The sequence below is a fragment of the Pagrus pagrus genome, assembly GCF_965226575.1.
Source record: "Pagrus pagrus genome assembly, chromosome: 10".
Taxonomy (NCBI): domain Eukaryota; kingdom Metazoa; phylum Chordata; class Actinopteri; order Spariformes; family Sparidae; genus Pagrus; species Pagrus pagrus.
The window spans coordinates 18,469,125-18,490,339 of NC_140194.1; the positions used below are offsets into that span (position 1 = coordinate 18,469,125).

General features: G+C 41.0%; 1 protein-coding gene across 1 annotated transcript; it reads right to left on the bottom strand.

Annotated features, from left to right (window-relative positions):
• Positions 1 to 253: 253 nt before the first annotated feature.
• Positions 254 to 16,704, bottom strand: crabp1a (cellular retinoic acid binding protein 1a). Its single transcript, XM_084363820.1, has 4 exons — positions 16,372 to 16,704; positions 12,935 to 13,113; positions 4,145 to 4,258; positions 254 to 634 (listed from the first exon to the last, which is right to left on the bottom strand). Exons 1-4 carry the CDS (start codon positions 16,439 to 16,441, stop codon positions 584 to 586), a joined length of 414 nt encoding a protein of 137 aa, XP_084219946.1. The 5' UTR covers positions 16,442 to 16,704; the 3' UTR covers positions 254 to 583.
• Between the last annotated feature and the right edge of the window lie 4,511 nt (positions 16,705 to 21,215).

The window sequence follows — 21,215 nt, forward strand, 5'->3', positions numbered from 1 at the left end:
TTGTCACCACTAGTTGTCAGAGCAAACCAAATCATTAGACTGGGTGCAGTAAAAGTGCTTTGAAAAAATGGAAAATCTTTTTCATGACAACTGGGGAAACCCTATGTGCTGATGAAGACCACTTGATCAAAGTCCCATTGCCAACATTTGTTTCAACGGTCAAGAATGACTTTTTAACCTCAGTACCTTTTCGATGTTCATTGAAACAGGCTCTGTATATATATAATGAATGTCATCAAGAAAGAGGCTCTGATACTGTTTGTTCCATTTTTTTATTGTTTCCTGTTATTGGATATTGATACTGAATCAATGCAATTGATGACTAAATCCTACATTAACAGCTGACACCAGGGTTGCAGATATGGACACTGAGATATCCAGCTACTGTAACTGCAGGCACAATACTCACTACAGATCATTACAGAAACATTGCTACTGTTTGTGGGCGACTATGCAGACTGATGCTGAGCGATTACACAGGATACTTCGCAAATGCGTTAGCGTGTTAGCATGTGGAGTGTTGTTGGGTTTACGTTGTGGTCCAACCAGGTTTCTGCTTTGTCCTGATGGAGGTTGCAGAGCTTCATTCCCGGCAGTAAATTCGTGTACACACTACGTCATCTGCCCCAAAAATCTGGAGGAAACAAAAAGATAATTCAGCATTTTAGTAGGCTTTTAGTAGCCCACACATCCACAAACTTGCAAACTTCAACACCAACATATTATAGATCAAAGCAGCCTCATCAACTACAGTCAACAGTAGCAGGGAGATGAAGAGGGAGAGAAAGTCCCAAGACTCCCTTAAAAATATCGCTCAATTTTGTGAGTTGTTGAGTAAGGAGAAACTTAAAAACTTCGTGACACGCTGTCAATGACAAATTCTTAATTATTTGGGCCTTCTTGTAATTTGGCATACGATACAGCCTCGTTTTAGGGGGTGCTGCAGCTCCCTCAGCACCCGTAGTTACTGCATCCATGTGGTATGAGCGAACAGAACAGTATCCACGAGTGGGAGAGCACCCTCACGCATTTCTGCTATGTGGTTCGGCGAGCTCGTACAGTAGACACTGGGTGACTGAAACTTCAAGGCCTCAAAAATGGTATTAGACAGCTCTATGACCAGGTAACCTAGTGTAGCCCTTATCCCCAGCTGCACTTATTATGACGTGAAGACTACAAACAGACATAAAAACACTCACTTTGACGTAGCCTGGACGACATATCGAACAAACTAGTCTGTTTTCTACTCTTTTCTGTTCCCCACAAAAGTGTCTGCATTCAGTATTGGAATCAAAGATCACAACTTGCTTACAGATTGTTGAGTTATGTTAGTTTAACCGTATTGTTTGCAAAGTGAGGAAAGCGAAATTAGTAGGCCTAAAGCTAAATCTCAAAATATCAAAGAAATCCTATTAAACTATGATGCATGGGTCGCGACACCACAATCAAAATGATGCTCATCAATCTCGACCACAACGTCAACTGCTGCTGATGAAACCAAAGGAAACTGCTCAATAGCTGATTTAAGCATCTTTTGAATGCATGAGCTCAAACTGAGTGAGTCCAATCCTCTGATGTGGCATCATTTTTAGATTTTATTTCAGGCTGATAAAGCTGCAGAAAATCCACACGACTTTGCCCTTAAAATGGTTTCAGACTAAACCAATTTAACGGATCATGCAAATCGTATGGAAATGTGCCCCACTTACAGTGTGAACTGCCACAGACAATCAGACCATTGCTTTATGATCTCTGGTGCTCCTTTGAGTCCCGAGCTAAAGCTCTGCAATTGTTTGGTTGTCTCTGTGTCTGGTGGCTTTTTTGGAAACAGATATGGTTCAGTGTTTGTTTTGTTATTTTCAAGTTGCCTGTCCCAAAAGAAAAAGGTTGTCTGGGTGCACAGATGACTCACTTGTCATTCTCTAGTGATATGGTATTTATTTACACATACTGAAGCATTTGAAGAGATGTTTTGCATTTGCTGTATTTTCATTCTCTAATAGGCATTTATATTTACGAGCAAGTGTTTGTAAGTTAGCCCTGATAATTGATCAGGGCCGATAATCAGTCTACTCTTACATATAAGTGTATAATAGTTCCTTTCACAGTCATAAATCAGTACTGAACTCATGTCTGTGCAGGAAACCTGAGAGAAGGACGTTTTTAAAAGTCAGTGTGCTCAGCTCGCAGTACTTTTGTAGCCTGAATCTCTTTAATTTCTCTTGTCCTGTTTGTACTTTCTAACATTTGCTGTGTTTTACTGTTATGTCTTGTTCACTCGCAGCTGTTTCGGGAGTCGTGTTTAGTTACTGCTGGTGAAAACACAACATTTCCTGTAATGCTGCTTTAAAATAAAAGCTTTTTAAATGACTAAATAACTGTGTGCTTTTATTGTGAAGAAGTTATAGTAAATGAAACGAATGAAACTGCATTAGAGGAGCTGATTCTTTGATAGCAATGCAGGGATTGAGACAAGGGTGTCATTGGTTTAAGATACACCTTCAAGCAGGTCGACCAAATGGCATTTTTTGAGCCATGACAATGCCCAAAATGTGGCCTGCAACAGGTTGGATAAGCCGAGCTTTTACCCAGGCTTCATGCCATAAATGCGTTAACTCCTTTAGGGCCTGTGTCCATATAGCTTTTTTTTCTGAAGGCCTGCATCTTTTTTCAAGTGTTGCCAATGAGGAGAGAGCGTCTGCGGAAAAATGCTATGTTGACACGGGCCCTTACATCGTGAAAATATATACAGTGCAGCCCGAGTGGTCATTTCACATTTCACTTTCTTTCTACACTTGTTTCTTATCATCCTTCACGCTCACATCAACAGGAGCCGCTGCTGCGGCACCAAAACTAGGGCAGTTGTCTCAGGTGAATGACGACAAGATTAACTTATTAATGTTGTCACGGCAACATATACAACCTAGATGCAACCAGTTACATTGCCATTCACCTCTCTGTAAACTACACTTCACGATGGAGGAACATGGCTCCAGGTAGCTTTTTGCTGCTGATGCTGGTTAGAAAATGTCAGACCTGGGGCTGTAAACACGGCCTGTTTGCAGGTTGGATGATGGTGTGACAGGAGGGAGGACGGAGGTGAGAAGAGCAGCAGAGAAGCACAGAGACTCGGCTGTTGTCGCAGCTCGGCCAGATCAATCTCCATTAGTACATGAGTGCTCCAGCTCCTCCAGGGCAGCCGGGCCACAGTGGCACCAGAGGGGCAGGCGCTGTAACACATTCTGCTTTTATCACCCAACACTAGAAAAGATTTCACCTTCTGAACGAAGAGGAGCTTCCAGTGGAATATTGAGATTACATATTAGCACTGAAGGCATCGTTGAACCTGTTCTTTCCTGTATTTGCTTACGGCTCATAATATAAAGCTGTGCAAACATCTTGAGATTATTTTTTCAACATCTAAACTTTCTACATTGTTGTTTCAAGCTTTTGCCTTTTGGACCTTCTTCTAACAAGCACTCGAGGAACAACAAAGCAGAGCGTGGGAGCGTTGACAGAGCAAAGCTGTTGATTCCCTGAGAAATGTTCGCCCCGTCCATTGGTCTTGGACTGCTCCCCTGCACATCTTTTCGAGGGGCTTTGGACCCATTGACTTCTGCCCGTATTAATCTGGTTAAATACAGGGGTATTACTGCAATGTCAGCCTAGCAGCTCCCCTTGTTCTCCTTTCACATCTCTCCACAGGGTGGATGAAAGCTCGGCTCCTTGGGAAACGGCCTCTCTCATTTCCTTTACGGATGAATCTCCAGGGTGACTTCATACACTCCCTGCCTCATTTCATTAACCATTTCTCAAACAGAGTACACCGGCTGCTTGACAAAAAATCCCATCTTAATGCATCTGATGTCTTTCGAGTTTCCATGAGAACCACGTAACGGACAAACCATACAGATCAGCTACCCATCGGATCCTACTCTCTCTGTACTCAGAAATCATTCTGCAAATTATTTTTTGTCTTCTCTTTGTTGAGCTAAGCAAAGACCTCAGGCTGAAATGAGAGTTCATTAATCCACTAAACTTCAGAGCTTTTGTCCTTTTAAAGAGGGATTTTTTTCTCTTTTCCTAAGCAGCAATCCATTAAGGGGCTTTCATTGAGATGATGAGTCATTTGCTGTGCGCTCACCAGTGTGAGCTCATCGCCGTTCAGCTCTCGGGTCCAGTAGGTTTTAGGGCCATCGCCATCCACCAGAGTTTGCTTACAGTGGATCTTGTTCTCCGACTCCCAGGTGGCGAGGCTCTGCAGGGGGGAGGAACACAAGACGGGAAGGTCAGTATGATGGTAGGGCACATTAGTAAGATGTATCGTTTAAGGGTCACTTAATACCAGTCCTAATACCAGCATTACTGATCAGTGTAGTGAAAAATGTTCTCTGTTGCACTCGTAACCAACACAGCTTTAATCTTTGTGGGATTAATTTGAGGAATGTTCCTGTTTCAACATTACACCTGAGGTGAGGTCCAGGAACAAATGTTATCCCTTGCACATACCTCTGACTTCAAACCATAGATTTAAAATAGAACCAGATAGTGAACCCAAAGATGGGGCCCATTCAGTCCAATGAGAATTGCTTGCTAGGCGCATACACCCAAAAAGCTTTCTAGCTTCCTGGTTTACTTCCTGGTTATGTGCAAGGGTCATTACATCACTGAATCTTGCTTTGGTGCCAGACTGTGCTGTCAGCTGTATTGAAGTCTATGGGAGATGCATGGAGGAACACACTAAAATCCAACATATGACTTCTGATGAAGAAATGCCTCCAGAAAATGGAAGAACACATTTCAGAGTGTAGGTCTGAATCGTCCCTCAATTTCATTTGGGTAAGGCTTGTTCGCGGTGTAATTGCAGTAGTGTCAGCGATCTTCCTGTCTGAAAGGGGTACAATGCTCTTGTCGCTAAATGGGAAAACATTTCTGCATTCAGAATCTAAACTCTGGCAGAAAACCCTCGCAGATGAACGTCGGATGTTCCAGCAGCAAATTAATGCTCCTGGTTTTTGATTGAGATGTTCAACAATCATAGACGTGTGTAATGTCCACATACACTTGGCCATATTTTTCACAGCCTGCTTAAAATAACATCTGTCCTGTGCTAATTCACCCATACCCTGACCTCAGTGAACATATGATATTATAAATCAATGTCCTGAGCCATTAGCCTGAGTTTTGAAAAAAAGAAAAAACCTCTTTGGTCAGCCAGGGTCCCCGTCTGCTAATTCACTCCAATCATATTTCAAATGACTTCAACAGGATTAGTCAGTCTTTGACTTCTGGACTAATTTCTCCTGAAGTAATTGGCTCAAATTGCCTATCAGAGAGTTCAGTATTCATAAAAGATCGGGACCAACGTGACCCTGTGGTGTTAATTTGTGGTAATGGAGAGAATTTATCTTTCTGGTCAGCTTAGGGTCCATTAACTGCACTCGTATTTCATTACCTAAACTGTGCGCTGTTCTGTTAGAAGAACAGTTTGACATTTTGGGAAATTATTAACTTTCTCACTAAAAGTTAGACGACATTGATACAATCCTCATATTTGTGCGATAAATATGAAACTGAAACCAGGAGACTAGCTTAGCATACAGAGCAGCAACAGGGGGAATCAGCCTTGCTTTGGCCACCACTCCTAAAGCTAACACATTATCCTGTTTGTATAATCCATATTACAACCCAAGTTAATCAAAACAGATTGGTGAGCTTTAGAGGTGCTGGTAGGCTGAAATTATTGTTGGACGAGGCCGAGCTAGCTGTTTGCCCATTTCAAGCGTTTATGCTAAGATAGCAAACCAATCTGCAGCTTCAAGGATTAATTACGGTAGATATTTTGGGAGATGCACTTATTTGCTTTCTTGCCAAAAGTTTGAAAAAATGACCACATTTACCGACATTTAGAGTTGGTGACGCTGAGGTTACGCAACTGCAGTGTAGTTTGTTCAAACCCTCGTGTTTTTAACCTCTGGCGATTTAGTTTACGCTTCAAAAGTCATAAAATTGAAGACTATCTTGCAAAATGTGTAAGTATTATACACCAAAATCCAATTCAAACATTTTTATTTGAAAAGCTTTTTGCTGAGGGAACCAGGGCGACGCTAACTTCAGGAATAGCCTACAAAAATACGCCATCCCTGCAGCACCCTATTTCCTCAATTTTCAAATCTTTATGCTAAGCTATGCTAACTCTCCCTACTGTAGCTTCATACTCAATAGGCAGATCATCTCAGCAAAAACTACTTTAATAACCGTTTAGGAGCTAAATTTACTTAAGTCTTTAATCCAGAGATTACAAGGCGTATTAACACATCATTTTCTCTTTAGTGTTGGCTTCATGTTGCTGTCTGACTCTGATTATAATTTCCCACACTGCTGAAATTAGTTTCAATAAAGCCAGCTGCATTTTCCTTTTCAACATAGCATCTAAAGCTAATGATCCCGCTCCAAAGCCTCGAACTGATCAAAGCTGCCACTGCTTCGTCCAACTACAGCACAACATCTCCATCCAACATATTAAAAATCTGGACGTGCACGTTATGAAAATGTTTCTTCTAGCAGGGTGGTATGTTTGTAGAGTTGCTCAAAGACAATTTGTCTGTCAATTTGCACAATTTTGTATTTTATAAAGCAGCACTGCCCGGGGTTGGACGAAGCAGCAGAAGCAGCCTTGGTTTCTCAGAGGCAAATGTTAATCACCATATCAAAGGTAAGGAAAGCCATCATTTGTTCCCTGCGGGCTGCCGTCCACAGACTGCGCCAAGCTGAACAACAGCAGGGTTTTTCTACAGCTTTCTGCTGCTCTCCCTCTGATTTTTTTTTTTCATCTAATAAAGCCAGAGCGCAGAGAGTCGATTAGCTACGGCTCCATTTTAACGTTAGCATCAGTCTCAGCCTCTGACTTGGATGGATTTTCTCTCATTCTCTCTCTTGCACATTAACTCGCAGACAAATCCTCACACATGGTCTTTCTCCTCGAAATAACACTCCAGAGCTTGGGCCCACACACTTGAGACCAAGACAAATTCATCCTGCTTTTGCTCTCAGGCTTTAACTTATAACAACGTCTGCCACCATTGGCTTTGATTTAGTGTCTCTATTGCTTATCAGACAGCACCAGTGTGTCGAGAAGTGGGACAACATCTCATTTCCTGCTTGGTTAAAGTTTTTATGTTGGATTTTACAACGTTTCTTTCAAAGCCTGAAGTAACATCCTCACTCCCTCTTGGGTTCCTCTCTTTCCACAGTTTGATCACAGTATCTCATGTAAATGTTTGTTCATCACTGTCCACTCTCAATAACTCATGCCTTACCCTTATGACAACAAATGTGCAGGTGCTCAAATCAATTCATTTAAAGGTGTAATTTGTAAAATTCAAAGGTAGCTCTAAAAACATAGGGGGCAGCATATCATAACAGCTGCCCTTTGCTAGCTAATTAGCTCATGGCTCAGTTAACCATAGAGCCAGTGTCCCTAGAGTTTGTCTAGACCGGGGCCTCGTTATATAGATCACTGGGGTTTACCACAGGCGACGTGGCCCAACTCAACTGGATCTGGTGACCTTATGTGACCGTTAAGACAACTGGACACTGAACTGGGACTGAACACAGCCTCCAGGACTGTCAATTTGACAACAGGTGATACAGTATGGAGGTGATTTACAGGAGCTCTCATCAAGACAATGATTACGGGGATGACAAGACAGGGACGTGAGAGGCGTGCAACAATACCAAAGTGGTTTTAAGAGACAGGATGGACCTGGACAAGCAGGGTTACGAATGCTAACTTCAGTAGACTATCTGCAACACAATGCAAAGACCCCATTGACACGTTGGATAACTTTAACATGTTGTTTCTACGCACTCTTAATACAACTAATACATTTACTGTCACATTGCTCCTTTAACACTGACTGAAAGAAAAAGTCCCAACTTCTTAAACTATTGGTTTCCATAAGAAGCTATGATCCTAATTGATTTTCCACTTCTAATACTTTGTGTATTTTTTTGTGTTGTGTTATGAGACGCAATAATCAACTATCTCTCTCTAGAAGAAGAAGATATTTATACCAGAGCAATGTGAGGAGTAGACATTATAACAACATTTATTTTTTTCAGCCCAGCCTTGAGAGTAATGAGACGGAGTCTACCGATGGGGCTGAAAATCCCAAACTAAATATTTTGCCCTCAGTCCAAAAAAATCAGTCTTCCCTCTTGCTTCTCTTTCAACAGGGTTTTGATGTGCCTGTCATTTTGCAGCAGGCGTGTTCCTGCCTCTCCGTGCCAAATGACACGCTGTCAAGAAATCACGTCGAGTCTCAGCCACATGAGGTTCGATCTCTCCTGAAAATACATCCCTAGTTTTATCCATTTACCTCGAACCTGTGTGAGGCTGCTGAGACTCACAGATAAAAATGACCTTCATCAGCTGTCATTACTTGGAAATACATGTGCGATCTTGACTCCATGTGTCTCAGTCTTTTGACATGCTTTGTTGTACACTAGGAAATTATGCTCACGTGCTGTTTCACTTCTCAAAACTCAACTTATTACTCAGCAAAACTCAACCTCAGCTGCACAAGGCAGCTAAAAATGTTATGCCCATGTTTGTATTTTTCTGTGTAACACCTCCATCCATCAGAACCGGCACGTAATCGCCTCATAATGACTTCCAGTCTGCCAGTCTGGTGTCTGTGTCTGTGTCTCTGTTTCCTCTGAGACTGACAGGGAGCGCCTTATCACTTTCTCCTCCTGGAAGTGAGAAGAGGCCTTCTGATCCCACCGCGCTCACGCAGATTAACTGGAGCTTTTTAACCTTGTGGCGGTGTTAATCAGCCCTCTGCTCTTTGCCAGCCACAGTTCAGCATGTAATCCGTTTAACCACAGGGGCAGCCGGCCTCAGCCAAAACCCACTTAGGGCTCTCCTGCCAACCACCACCTGAGAGCCCGCCAACACCCGACGCTGCCCCCCTCGCCCCTCCGGCACATGTGCCAGCGTCAGTGGGCGCTGCCTCCTGCAGGTTGAGCTCCACTCTTGCATATAATTGCCACACAAAGTCTTCAAAAGCACAATGTGCTTGTTGCTGAGATGTTGAGAGATACCTCCTTGATGTTTATCTTGGTAAAAAGAGACTGAATGTATCGTCATGTCAAGTATTATCTGGAGATTCTTGACATTTGAATTGAAATGAGACAATAACTGTGTAGCTCTCAGCTTTAATATGAGGGTGTTCACATCCACAGTGTAAGGAATGTAGCTGGTCAAGATGCCTAATTGTAGGAGACAGAGCATGATAAAACGATAAAATTATCACCTAGCTCTGCGATTGCGCTAAGCCTATCTATGCTTTATGTAGTGTTTTAGCTTCTTTCATCTCATTGTTTTGGTTTTCCATCCCACAACTTTGCTTGTTTTCATTTAAACCTGCAATATATGTTTTGTTTTTGTTTTTGTTTTTTGTTTTTTTTAGCCATTTCAGAGTACTAGAATGTTTTGAGTCCAATTCAGTTGACAACGTGCACATTCAGGCAGCTTCGTAACAACAAAATAATGTTTTTTGAAGTCATGTTTGTGGCCACTTGGTGAATGTAAGTCCAATATTCATACCCTTTTAGCTCAGTTTCAGGTCTCTACTAAATCCTGAGTGAAATATCTGGCTCAGCCTATGTCCAGACACCAAATCTGATTTGTCTGCACTATTATTTGCAAATGATCAGATGCAACACATCTGCATGGGTTGCTGTGGTTAAGACACAGGCTCTTCTGCTCAGCCACGCTGACGCACTTCCGTCTCTCCGGATTTGACGTCGTCATTGTGTGTCGCACTGTGAGTGACACAAAAGACACTTTGAAATCCGAAATGAGGGGCCAGAGCGTCCGGACTGAGACGCCTCTGTAGAAATCTGATTGGAATCACATTTTAAACCCTCCAAATGGGTTTTGGATCCGATTTGCAATAATCACATTTCATGAGATGCCCTTTCATGCCCAGACTTATTAAAATCAATCTGGACAGAATCTGGATATGCCAGAAAGATGGATTTGGTCTGGCAGTCTGAATATAAATGCTTTACCACATATTTGCAGTGTGATTTTACTGAAACATTTTTTTTTTTTTTCTGTGTATTATAGATTGACAGGTGTGATGCAGAAGATGCAATCATACGTCATGATGAAAAACTACATACTGCAGGTGCATGAAAATATCCATCCAATATGGCTGCAAACAACTTCATAGCTCAGTACCCCTACGACCTTGTGCTAATTTTAAAATAATTAAATCCAGTGTGCTGCAGTTGAGAGACAAAACAATGAGAAACACAAAGCACTTCACCATTCACAAACTCGTTTTTGTAGGCGAGTGCTTTAATGCTGCTCCTCAAACCCAAACAAGTTGATGTGCCAAATGTGTGATGACAACTCGACTTGTCAGCCTCGTAGCAGAGAGGTGTCATGTGGCCAAAAGCCACACTGAGAGCCGTCTAGCCCTGCCCAGTACCCAGCATGCCTCAGGGCACAGACAGAAGGAGTGACGCTGTCTCCTGAGACTGAAATAGGTCATGTCTGCTCTCCCTGACTGCAACATGTAGTTCTTATAAAACGAAAGGTAAAAAAAATAATGGTGCTTCAGATTTTAGCTGTTTTTTTGCATCTATGAATTTTACAAGCATTATGTCAACAACCCTTAATGAATTCTGCTCATAACCCACAAGGACATTGCGGTTTCCAGAAAATACTTAAACACATGTCAGCCTCTGGACCATTAATGCAAGATACTTGTTACCTTACATGACTCAGTGGCAGCGTGTTTTTGCTGCGACATCTCGTCTCTGACTTGCTCAGCTTTGGAGCACTGACTCCATCATTGTGATGCTATAACTCAATTGTGAAGTGAACTGAGTACTTGTTCCAAAACACAAAATCAACAACACATACGACACATGGGAAAGCTTTAAGACTAGAGTCTTAAACATAAATCATCTCTTCTGGTAAATACTCATCATTTATTTATTCTCCCAAGACTCTGAGAATATCTTACCATGTCCTGTATGAAGAGATGGCAGATAAAGAAATTAATTTTATGAAATTTGAAAGAAAATAATAAAAGAATAAGTCAGAGGGGATTTTTTAAGCTTTGACACAAATTAAAAACAGAGATGGGTGTCAGCTTTGGGAGTGTGGCTGTAATGTGTTTCCACATTATCAGCCTCCACGATCATGCTGCCTCAACCACTTAATCTAATTTTAAAACCCACATATTCATTACACCGATGATGTAACTGTAACAGGGTTGAGATCAAGAAACGATAATTATTTGACTCGTATTACATGTGACAGGACAGAACCTTTACATCAGAGCTGGAAAACCTTTTCTTATTTTCAAATTCCTACTTTTTTAGCAGAATTTGTAGTGATAGCAAGTTCACGTGGTGTCAAAATAATTGGAAAAAGTCGGACTAACAACTCAGAAAGTCTGACAAAATATCGGTATGTGACTTTCCGAGTTAGATGTATACATGTGTGCAGAATTATATCAACCAAAAGTAAACGTCTACTTGATGGTAAGTAACTTTTTTATTAATTCATCTATGGCACATCTACAAAAGCTAAGAAAGCTGCAGGTGTATTTTTTTTTTTAAATAAAAGGTTAATTTATCTCCTTATCTTCAGAAAACTTTGCTATCTTGAGATAAAAATGTTTATAATTGCACCTACAGCCAGTATAAGGTTTGAACCGTTGCTGTCCATCTAGACTGAGATTAGAGACTCGATTCATTAAAAGAGTTATTTACATCTTATCGTTGTAGCGTCCATATTGTTTCCACATTATGACTAAAGGCTCACAAAAACACCTGAGTCAAAAGAACAACTTCCCAATTCTGAAAACGAAACCTTCAGATGAACACTTAAATGCAGTCTGGGCTCCCAGAGTTTAGAGGACTTTGATGTTCCTGAAAAATATCAAATGAAAAGGATGCGTGTCTGTGCCTCCTTTTCCAAACCTGTGCAGGAGCTCTGACAGCGTATCAGGATGTGAGAACTCCCCCGCGGGGACTGAAGAGGTTCAGAGAGAAACTCTCATCCATCCCAACTCAAGCAACCCTTAATCCTGCTGCACGGACGTGAGGGTGATACCAATGGATGAAAGTGCGAGCAGGTATTAATTTTTAATCCAACCCTCAACAACAATAGCATGGCGGTAGCTTTATAGACCTTGAATACACTCATACAAACATAGGGAATCCTTGAACATCCAAGTTTAGAGGATACATTCAATAAGATATCTGTAGATGTTAGGATTTAAGTGCTGTTCCCTTTGTTAACATTTAATCAAAGCAGTTCTCTTCAAGTTTATGTTGTTAAATCACTGCTTATTGTCTGGCTAGGCTTTGCCACAAAAACACTTGGTTATGGTTAGGAAAAGATCGTTTTTTTTACTTGAACTAATACATTTGGTCGCCACAAACGACTAGATGTTGTCCCGAGGTCACCTTAAAAATGTCCAGTGGTTTCACACTTACAAATGTTGGAACCTAGTCTCGAACAGTGGTCACTGGCTTGGCATCTTAACTCCACCACCGTCCCCTCCACCTCTCCATATGAAAGTCAGGTAGTAACCATTTAATGTTAACCCGATACGACACATTTTGTAGAAGTGTCATTATTGTACGTAGCCTACGATCGCACAAATGTGAATGTGTCTGTGGTTGGCAGAAAAATTAACTGGCAAAATGTTATCCTGGCAACTGGGCTGAGTTTCAGACAGTGGGGTATCCTCATCATAGATTTTGATAGCAGAAAAAAATGTAAAAAAAACAATAGCTGCCAGAACGACAGGAAACAAATAAGAAAATCTAAAAGAATTGTATTGTTCTATCCCATTCTACACATAACCTGCTCATATTCAGTATGAGGGTTCATATCTACCTTGCACTTTCGTCCGTCCACCGTCTCTTCATTGAATTCTTCACCGATGTGGAAGTTGATCTCGGTGGTGCGCACAGTGGTGGATGTTTTGATGTAGAACTGCTCCCCGTCCTGGCGGATCTCCACGTGGGGGTTGGAGGCCGCTGCCACCGCCACCTTCCTCAGCATGGTGTTCACTCCTGACCGTAACAAGACAGCCCAGAGCAACCAGAGGGAGAAACATGGGTCAGTTTCACCATCTTAACAAGATTCATTTAATTAGGGGTAATTCGCAGGATTTCTCACTGCCTCGTATGTTTGGTGTTGTTGATCATTTCCCGTGACTCGTGAATACAACCTGCTGACTTTTCTGGCACTTTGCAAATTTTTTTAAACCCAGTTTGCAGCTGAAAGTGAGCCAAGCATACACAATCCTCTTTAGTAATGAGGAAGGAAGAAAAGACGAGCAAACAAATTCAGATGTGTGTCTGATAGACAAAGTGAAAGACAGACACATACCAGGCCAGAAAGAAGAAAGAGAAAGATGAGACATTTGTCATTTGATGCCAAATGCCCTCGTTTTGTTCTGTCTGTCCTAACATTTTTATCGAAACACCTTCCAGCATGTTCTGTTGTCTTTCTTTCCTCCGACCCCACCCAGATTTAGACCTCTCCAGGCCCTCATGCCAGCTCCTATCAGTCTCTGGACCTTAAATATAGAAGCACATGCTCGCTGCATGTCTCCTCGTATTTGTGTGTGATGAACATTTCCAGGCCTAAATTTTAACTGAAAATGCCAAAAATGCAGATGTTTTATGGTAAAAAAAAATGCTCTGAACGAAACCTCAACTAATTTCACAAAAGCAAAGAGAAATCTGTGGAATTGTGGCACCGAAGTCTGCGTGACGGGTAAATCGGTCGTGTCCAGAGGAAAAGTGAACTATTGAGGATGTCAGGGCTTGTCAGCACTGCCTCTCCTTTTGTCTGGTGTTGATCCGGCGCGTGGCAGCGTCCAGGCTTGTGGCAACACTTTGGCACGCCCAGTTTGATGCTGCAAGGCCATCTGGCTTCATGTCCTGCCAAAGTCCTGAGTCTTTTTCTTTTTTTTTAAATCTTGCAAAGAAGATTTAATTTTATTTTCATGCATTTTCAAAACAAAAAATCCACCCCGATTACTTTTGAGAGATCCTCCTCACACCATAAAACTCTTTGAGGGTGACTTGGTCAACACCCAGACATAAAAACATTTTAACTTGACAGCTTACACTGGACCGCACCCATGATCTGAGGGATCACGCCATGTGTTTTATAGCATTAAATATGCATGAGTATCAGCGGGCCAAACAGTCTGTCCTCGTTTCTTAAAAATGGACTTCAGAATTCAATTTGCTTACATCTTAAATAGACATTATGCATCACATATGTCCAAAGCAAAGGTAAAAAGACAATAAGCTTCAGTTACAGGACCACCATGATTACAAGCAGCCAATAGGAGGGACTATATGTTCTGACTGGGTGGAGAAAGGTTACAAAAGTGTGAATGTTTATATCTAAATTCTAGTCTGCCAATGTTTTTGCATTTCTCGACTCCACGTGAACTCAGATCTTAAAAAAAAAAATCCACATTTTGTTTCCTCGGTGTTAAAATTGTACTTGAAGTGTGCAGTACTTTTACACGCTTTGATCAAATGCAGACACACATGCCTGCTCTCAATTAGCAAACTGTGAGTCTGATCACTTCGTACAGCTCTCCTGTTCACTCAGCATGTTCCTCTGCTATCTGCTCCCTCGATGTAACCGAAGGGAAACCTCAGGCTCAACAGATAATTATGAGGATGTTGATGGAAAGTGGCGGCCCTGCAGCACTGGAATCCACAGTGGTTGTCCATCGCGGCTTTCCATTGAGCGAACGCTTATGTGAGAGCGGACGAGTGATGTGCTCGGGCAGATGTGGTTTTAATGTGTTCATGAATGGATGAAGTGCTAAACTCGGAGACTGACTGATTTCTCCATGGACTTCTAGTGCGGTTGGAGGGATAGTTGCCTTATGGAGCTTGTTGAAGAGGTGTATTTTTGGTGCTTTTGAACATCAAAATAAATCAAAACTGAATGATTTTTGAAGTAAATGTGCTTCAGGATGATTTTAGAGCCGTAAAGAGAACTGCAGATTAAAGGAGGAGGATGACATTAATCTACATTTGTCATATTGTCAACAAAATCAACTTTTTGTCTCTCAATATTTTCCAACTTCTGTAGTCTGTCTGTACTACTGTGTCAGCCCCAAGTCCAATTATTCATACCCGACACATAAATCTTAAATAACAGGTCACAAATATAAACTTTAATTTCCAAAAAAATGTTTTTCAATCTCCTGAAGAAGCTGGGCATTGTAGTTTTGTAGTAAATGTTATTCAAACACAAGTAAATTGTTTACTTGCTTGGGACTATTTTCAGCTGCGGATTAATACACATTTGTTAATGACAGCAGCAGCACAGTGTGTTTGGGACAACTACAGTGCCCAGGTTCATCGTAAAGCTCTATAACACTGTGAAATAATCTATGTCAGGCTACAAATTCAAAACTTGTTGAATGAATTCATGTTTGTTTTTTCATTGCATTTGCTGACGAAAGAAAAAATGTAGAAAATTAGCCTCACTGTTTAAAGTAGGAAACAGTACAGTGCACTTTAGCAAGTGGAGGTATTCAAAGAAAGATTGAAACCACAAAGCAGAAGCTTTCAGAGCCAATTATGCGCTCCGATACTCCAGAAATCTTTCATGTTAGGTGCTGCAGCGATGCACAAACAACTAAACTGTCAGTGGTCTCAAAAGTTTTAATTGTAGTTCAGTTTTGTGTGAGCAGCTCCCTGCACTCCCTGAAGATTTCTGCATTATTCTAAAGACACACAGCCTTTCCGCTGTGTCCTGACTGTTTGAGCAGCCCCGGCGTGACGGAAAACGCTGCAACACAATTGAATGACCCAGTTAAACTGGTCCAAATCTAAACCATCACAATCATCAGTAAAGACTAAGACGGGTGAAAAAGAATGAAAAAAGATAGGACACAAGAGAATAGCAGTGGGCTCCAGAGACCTCCCCTGGCATTGCTAATGCATGCCCTACTTAAATGCTTAACATGAATAATGTTGTGCCCCCCCCCTCCTCTCTACATGTAACAATACCACGTCTGTTTAGGCTGGAATTCAGCATCCAGTGTTTCATATCTCCTGTAAAGCCGAGGGGTTTCCCTCCTGCAGCATCTCCCCGTGGATCTCTGCGTTCTTTTCCCAGGGAGCTTCTCCGAAAACAATGCGATGTTGTTGGAAGTCAGGCATGCCATTCTCAAAGAACAAGAAAAGCCTTTTTCTATATGGACATGATGGATAGTCAACCTCATGCAGGGATGAAGCGCTGCCTATGGAGGGGAGAGAGGAGAGGGAGGAGAAGAGAGGGCTTACCCAGGGCTTTGAGGAGATCATCAAAATTCTCACTCTTCTTCATCTTCCAGGTGCCGGCAAAGTTAGGCATGTCTGCTGAGGCTGAGTGCAAGGAGCTGCCGAGAGAACCTGTTCCACGCTCTGATGCCTCTCTTCCTCTCTTTCCTCTCTGACTCTTTCTCACCCTCCTCCTCCTTCCCTGTGCTCCTGTCTCCTCTGCTCTGGGCTCAGCCTCCCGCTCACACCGTTACACCCAAGTGTTTCTCTGGGCTTCCTTAATATTTGTTTTCTCTTCACACACTCTGCTTCGTCTGTGTGTGTGCGTCTCTGTGTGCTGGCTGCAATCTTGTCATTAGCTCCTTTATAGCTGCTGTCTTTAATGGGAGTCAGAGGAGGTCCCTCCCCCTGAAAGCTCTGTCCCATTAATACAGGGGAGCAAGACTGACGTGTCTGCTTTCTCTGGGGAGTAAAACTACTTAATTCACCCTTTTAGAGCGTAGATAATGTGCTTCACTTTGCCAAGAACTTGATTATGAATAGTCATTTTTTTGTTGACGTCGTTTGACAAGATGGTTTAAAAGGAAAAGCCTTCTTTGAAACAAGTATGTTACTTTCGCGGAATAAAGTTTGTTGAACTCTGATAAGTTATTCGAGAGAACATATCCCTGAAATATTAAATGCCATACTTAAACAGTTATCTTTGGATTTTCTAGTCTGGCTCTACTCTGTTTTCTTCTGCACTGATGACTTGATAAGATTAGATGTTAAAACATTGGGTAAACTGACCCAAAACTAATCTTGGAGCACACACATAGAACAAAGAGTTGTTTTATTGCACCAATAACGAGTCATCTCAGTGTTTCCTTGCTAATTCCTCTGGGACACTAACAAGGAAGTGTGTATTTATTACATACACATTGTACTGTATTGTATTAATTATGTATTGTTAAAGAATGTGTCTTCCTTTGGGGGATTTTGCCTTCTCTGAGCTTGCAGTAGTGTCCAACTACACTCAAGAGTTTCTGCTCTCTCTCTCTTGGTTCTCTGTGGTCATTCTGATGAGCCCTTCTTCTGATTGTTTCTGTGTTGTTGATGAAACAGTTGTGAGATATTACAGTAATATTAGCCTCTAAACGATCCTACAGCACAAACATGGATCTAAGAGATGGTTTGTTTCACTAATATTGAATCATCTGGATGTTTGGCTGTTGATGCCCCCCAGGCTTTAATGAGGGATTGTGTATTCATTATATTATGCATTTTCTTTTATTGTATTAATTATGTATTAGTCTGCATTATTATATAAAGTGGCTGCGACCCAATCTCATCAAGTTGAGTTAAGTTACCCTTTACAATCAAGTTTACGTTTGTCCGTGTTTAATTGTCAACTTTCTGTCATAACAACACTGTGCTCGTGCTCTGGTTGATTCGTTGTTGACATGCACTTTATTTAAATTATTTAAATTTGCCTTTTTTGGCTAACTGGCTCATTTACAGGGTGAATTTATTTGTCATTTGCAAATGAAATCTAGTTTAAGCTCCTTTGTGCTACTGAAGGGGGAAAAACAATGCAAAAAAAAAAATTTCACTTTTGTTGAGTGAATTGGAGGGTGGAACGATAAATTGTCTCACAGTCTGGGGGAAGAAGCTGCTCTGTAGTCTGGTGGTAATGCAGCAGATACTTGTGTCTCTTTTGCCGGATGTAGGCAGGGTGAACAGACTGCAGCTGGGCTGGGTGTTGTCATTTAGAGGATGTTTTTTGTCTGTTAATCAATTGTAATTGACCCAGCCAAATAAACTAAAGAAATATGAACATTGCTCATGTAAATGGGCATTTTAATGTATTATATTTTCTCAAGACAGAGTTGCATGATCCAGAAGTTGTTATTATGAGAGGCTTTTAGATGCCAGGTTACAAATCTTAACTATTGCAAAGCAATGTGTTGGTGATTAGGGATGAATACAACAACGTACCCATTTTTCATCGCAGACTTGTTGAAAAGCAGACTGCTAAATAAAGACCCTCATTCTGTCTGTGTCTTTGAATTCACCTTCACTGTCCTCGATTCAATTCTACGTCCACAGAGGAAACGGACAGAAAGGGAATATTATCCAAGTGACTTGAGAGGAAGCTGATAATTATTAAACCATATATGAAAATGATATGTATGCTGGACACCAACAACCAAACACAATTGTTAATGGTTGGACATTTGTTAAAGCACTCATCTAAATTCAAACATTCCACTATTTAATCTTTAAGTAGGTTGTGGGATCAAAAATAGTTTCCAAAAGAAGGATTTAAATGACTCAAAACCTCTTAGAAACAGACACCTCAGCTTAAAAGTTTCTACTTTTTTTGGAGATTAGTCATTTTTATTTCCATGGACACAGTCTGCCAAGACCAAATCCCGTAATCAGACCAGACTGATCATTCAAAAGCCAAAAGGAGGAAAATGACGATTACATAAGGAGCTGAAACTTTTGAAAACTTCTTACAGTCATAGTCCATGTTCATGTCAAGCTGTGCTTAAATGACAGAGGTACTTCTATAGATCTAAAAAATACTGGAAATATGAAACATCTCCAAAAGTTAGTATGTGAAGGCAAAAGCTGCTGTCTACAAGGATAAATCCATTCAAGCTTGCTCTTTGTTTGTAATCAAAACAAGCATTTCAAGTGTTTTTGTCCTCTTGAAGCAAAAATATAAACATATGTTGTTCTGCTCTCAAAGCTTCATTTTGTCATATCAAAGATAATGACAACAGCGGTCCTGCTCTGCTTTCAGCATCCTGCAGCTGATGCCATTACATTAGCTTCATTACCCGCCATTAATAATGCCCTGAACATACAAATGAATCACTCGGCTGAAAATAGCAGCGCTATGATCGTTTCTGCCTGCAGGATAAACAAAAAGAGAAAATATACAAAATGCCGGGAGAAGAAATGAATTCCTGCGGCTGGAAGAACAGATGCATATTTCAGACATGACACTTTCTGTGCTTTTGGATTTATTTTCCCTCGATAATATGTACTAAAAAGTACAATAATGTTGACTGAAAATGTTGATATGACATTCTTTGGAACAGTTGTTTAAAAACTGAGAGATACAGTCAAATGTACTTTTCATGCATGTCTGCAGCTCCACAGGTGGTTCATGTGTTCACAAATCAAAAGAAGCAGCTCAGAGTTTCATCATGGCAGTAAACAGAAATAGAAAGAGGAACAGTTGGTTTATATTTAAGTCCCCCATTTAGCATTTATAAGCAGTCTACAAACATTTAATAAAGGGTGTTTATTAATGTACAGTATTTGTCAGATGTTATAGCTACTCACACGGACACAAGCAACACATGTGCAATATATATATCAGGCTGAGGTTAAATATGAAGGTTCCTCAAACCACAACAGCTACTTAAAGGGTAACTCCACCAATTTTACACATTCTAAGTGTTATACAGGTCTGAGGGAGTACTACAACATATGGGGAAAATAGTGTAAAGCCTTTTGTCTAGCTGCATGTAATTTGATAAATTCCCTCCAGTGATGTCACTCAGTGGCTTAAAAAGCAGTCCACTAGCATTGCAATCCTATAACACTGTTGGGAGTCATTAGATTAAAAAATCAATACAGAGGAACCAGAAATATCACCGATTATATTCCAAACATTCTACTTCCTTTTCCAAACATGGTGCCTACACTACCCACAATGCAACTTAGCCACTGAGTGAAATCATTGGAGGCAATTTATTAGATTACATGCAGCTTCCTCTGGAGCCACAACAGGTATTGAAAAATCCAGCATGCCCAGTCAGCAACTGTGAGTACACCAGTTACAGATGCTTCAGGAGAATTGTTAGTTAGTAATAAACTCATGTAAACATCTGCATCATTGCATCTTCATTAAGCTGGAAGGCAACTTTTTCATAATCGTCAGAGACTTCCCAACAACACAAAAGAGATGTATTGATTTCTTCATTCATCTATTACAACTTTGAGTTTGTTCAAAAAAAATATTTCCATTGAATTCAGATTGTGTTGGCTGTATGCAAGACCTGACTGTTGAACAGAAGTGATGCGCTCTTTCTCAAAGATCAGCCAACGCTAAATATAGTCAATTCCTTTTTTTGTAGGGTTTAAAGGGGGCTTTAGCATCTTTGATGGTTTCACTGCTACTTTACAGACTTTTATACACCAACAAACCTTTGGGTGACATGTTGAATTGAATTGAATTTTGGAATTATATTATGCAAAGAGTTTTTCATTTTAGGGCTTTTTAAAAAAGTCCCACCAGTCTCTCTCTCTCTCTCTCTCTCTCTCTCTCACACACACACACACACACACACACACACACACACACACACACACACACACACACACACACACACTGCTGTAAATAGGACACCTCTCATCTTCTTCACTCAGGCTGTCAGGAGGTTCACACTCATTTAATTTCTCTATAACTCAGCTGCCCATCTCCAGGAGTTATTTAAAACACTCCGGCTGTATTTGCTTCCTTCCACTTGGAAATATTCTCTTGAAACTCTATCTTGACAGCCGTCTTCTGAGTGTGTGGAGCTCATACTGCTGCAGCAACTGTCAAAAAATGAGAATATTTTTCTGCTTACACTTCAGGCTCAAGTTTGCTTGCCTTTCTCTCTTCAGCATAGAGGATTTACTTTACTGTAAGCCATCATTATTTCAGTCTAGACAGGCCCACTTAAAGTGAAATATTGATCTAGTTTTGGCCGTCTGGGCACCACAGACGTGGCACAGCCTAAATCAGAGTCTCTAGGATGAGCAGTAGCCTAAAAATTCCAGTTATTTGTCTCACTGTACACATTTTTTAATATTTTTTTATATTT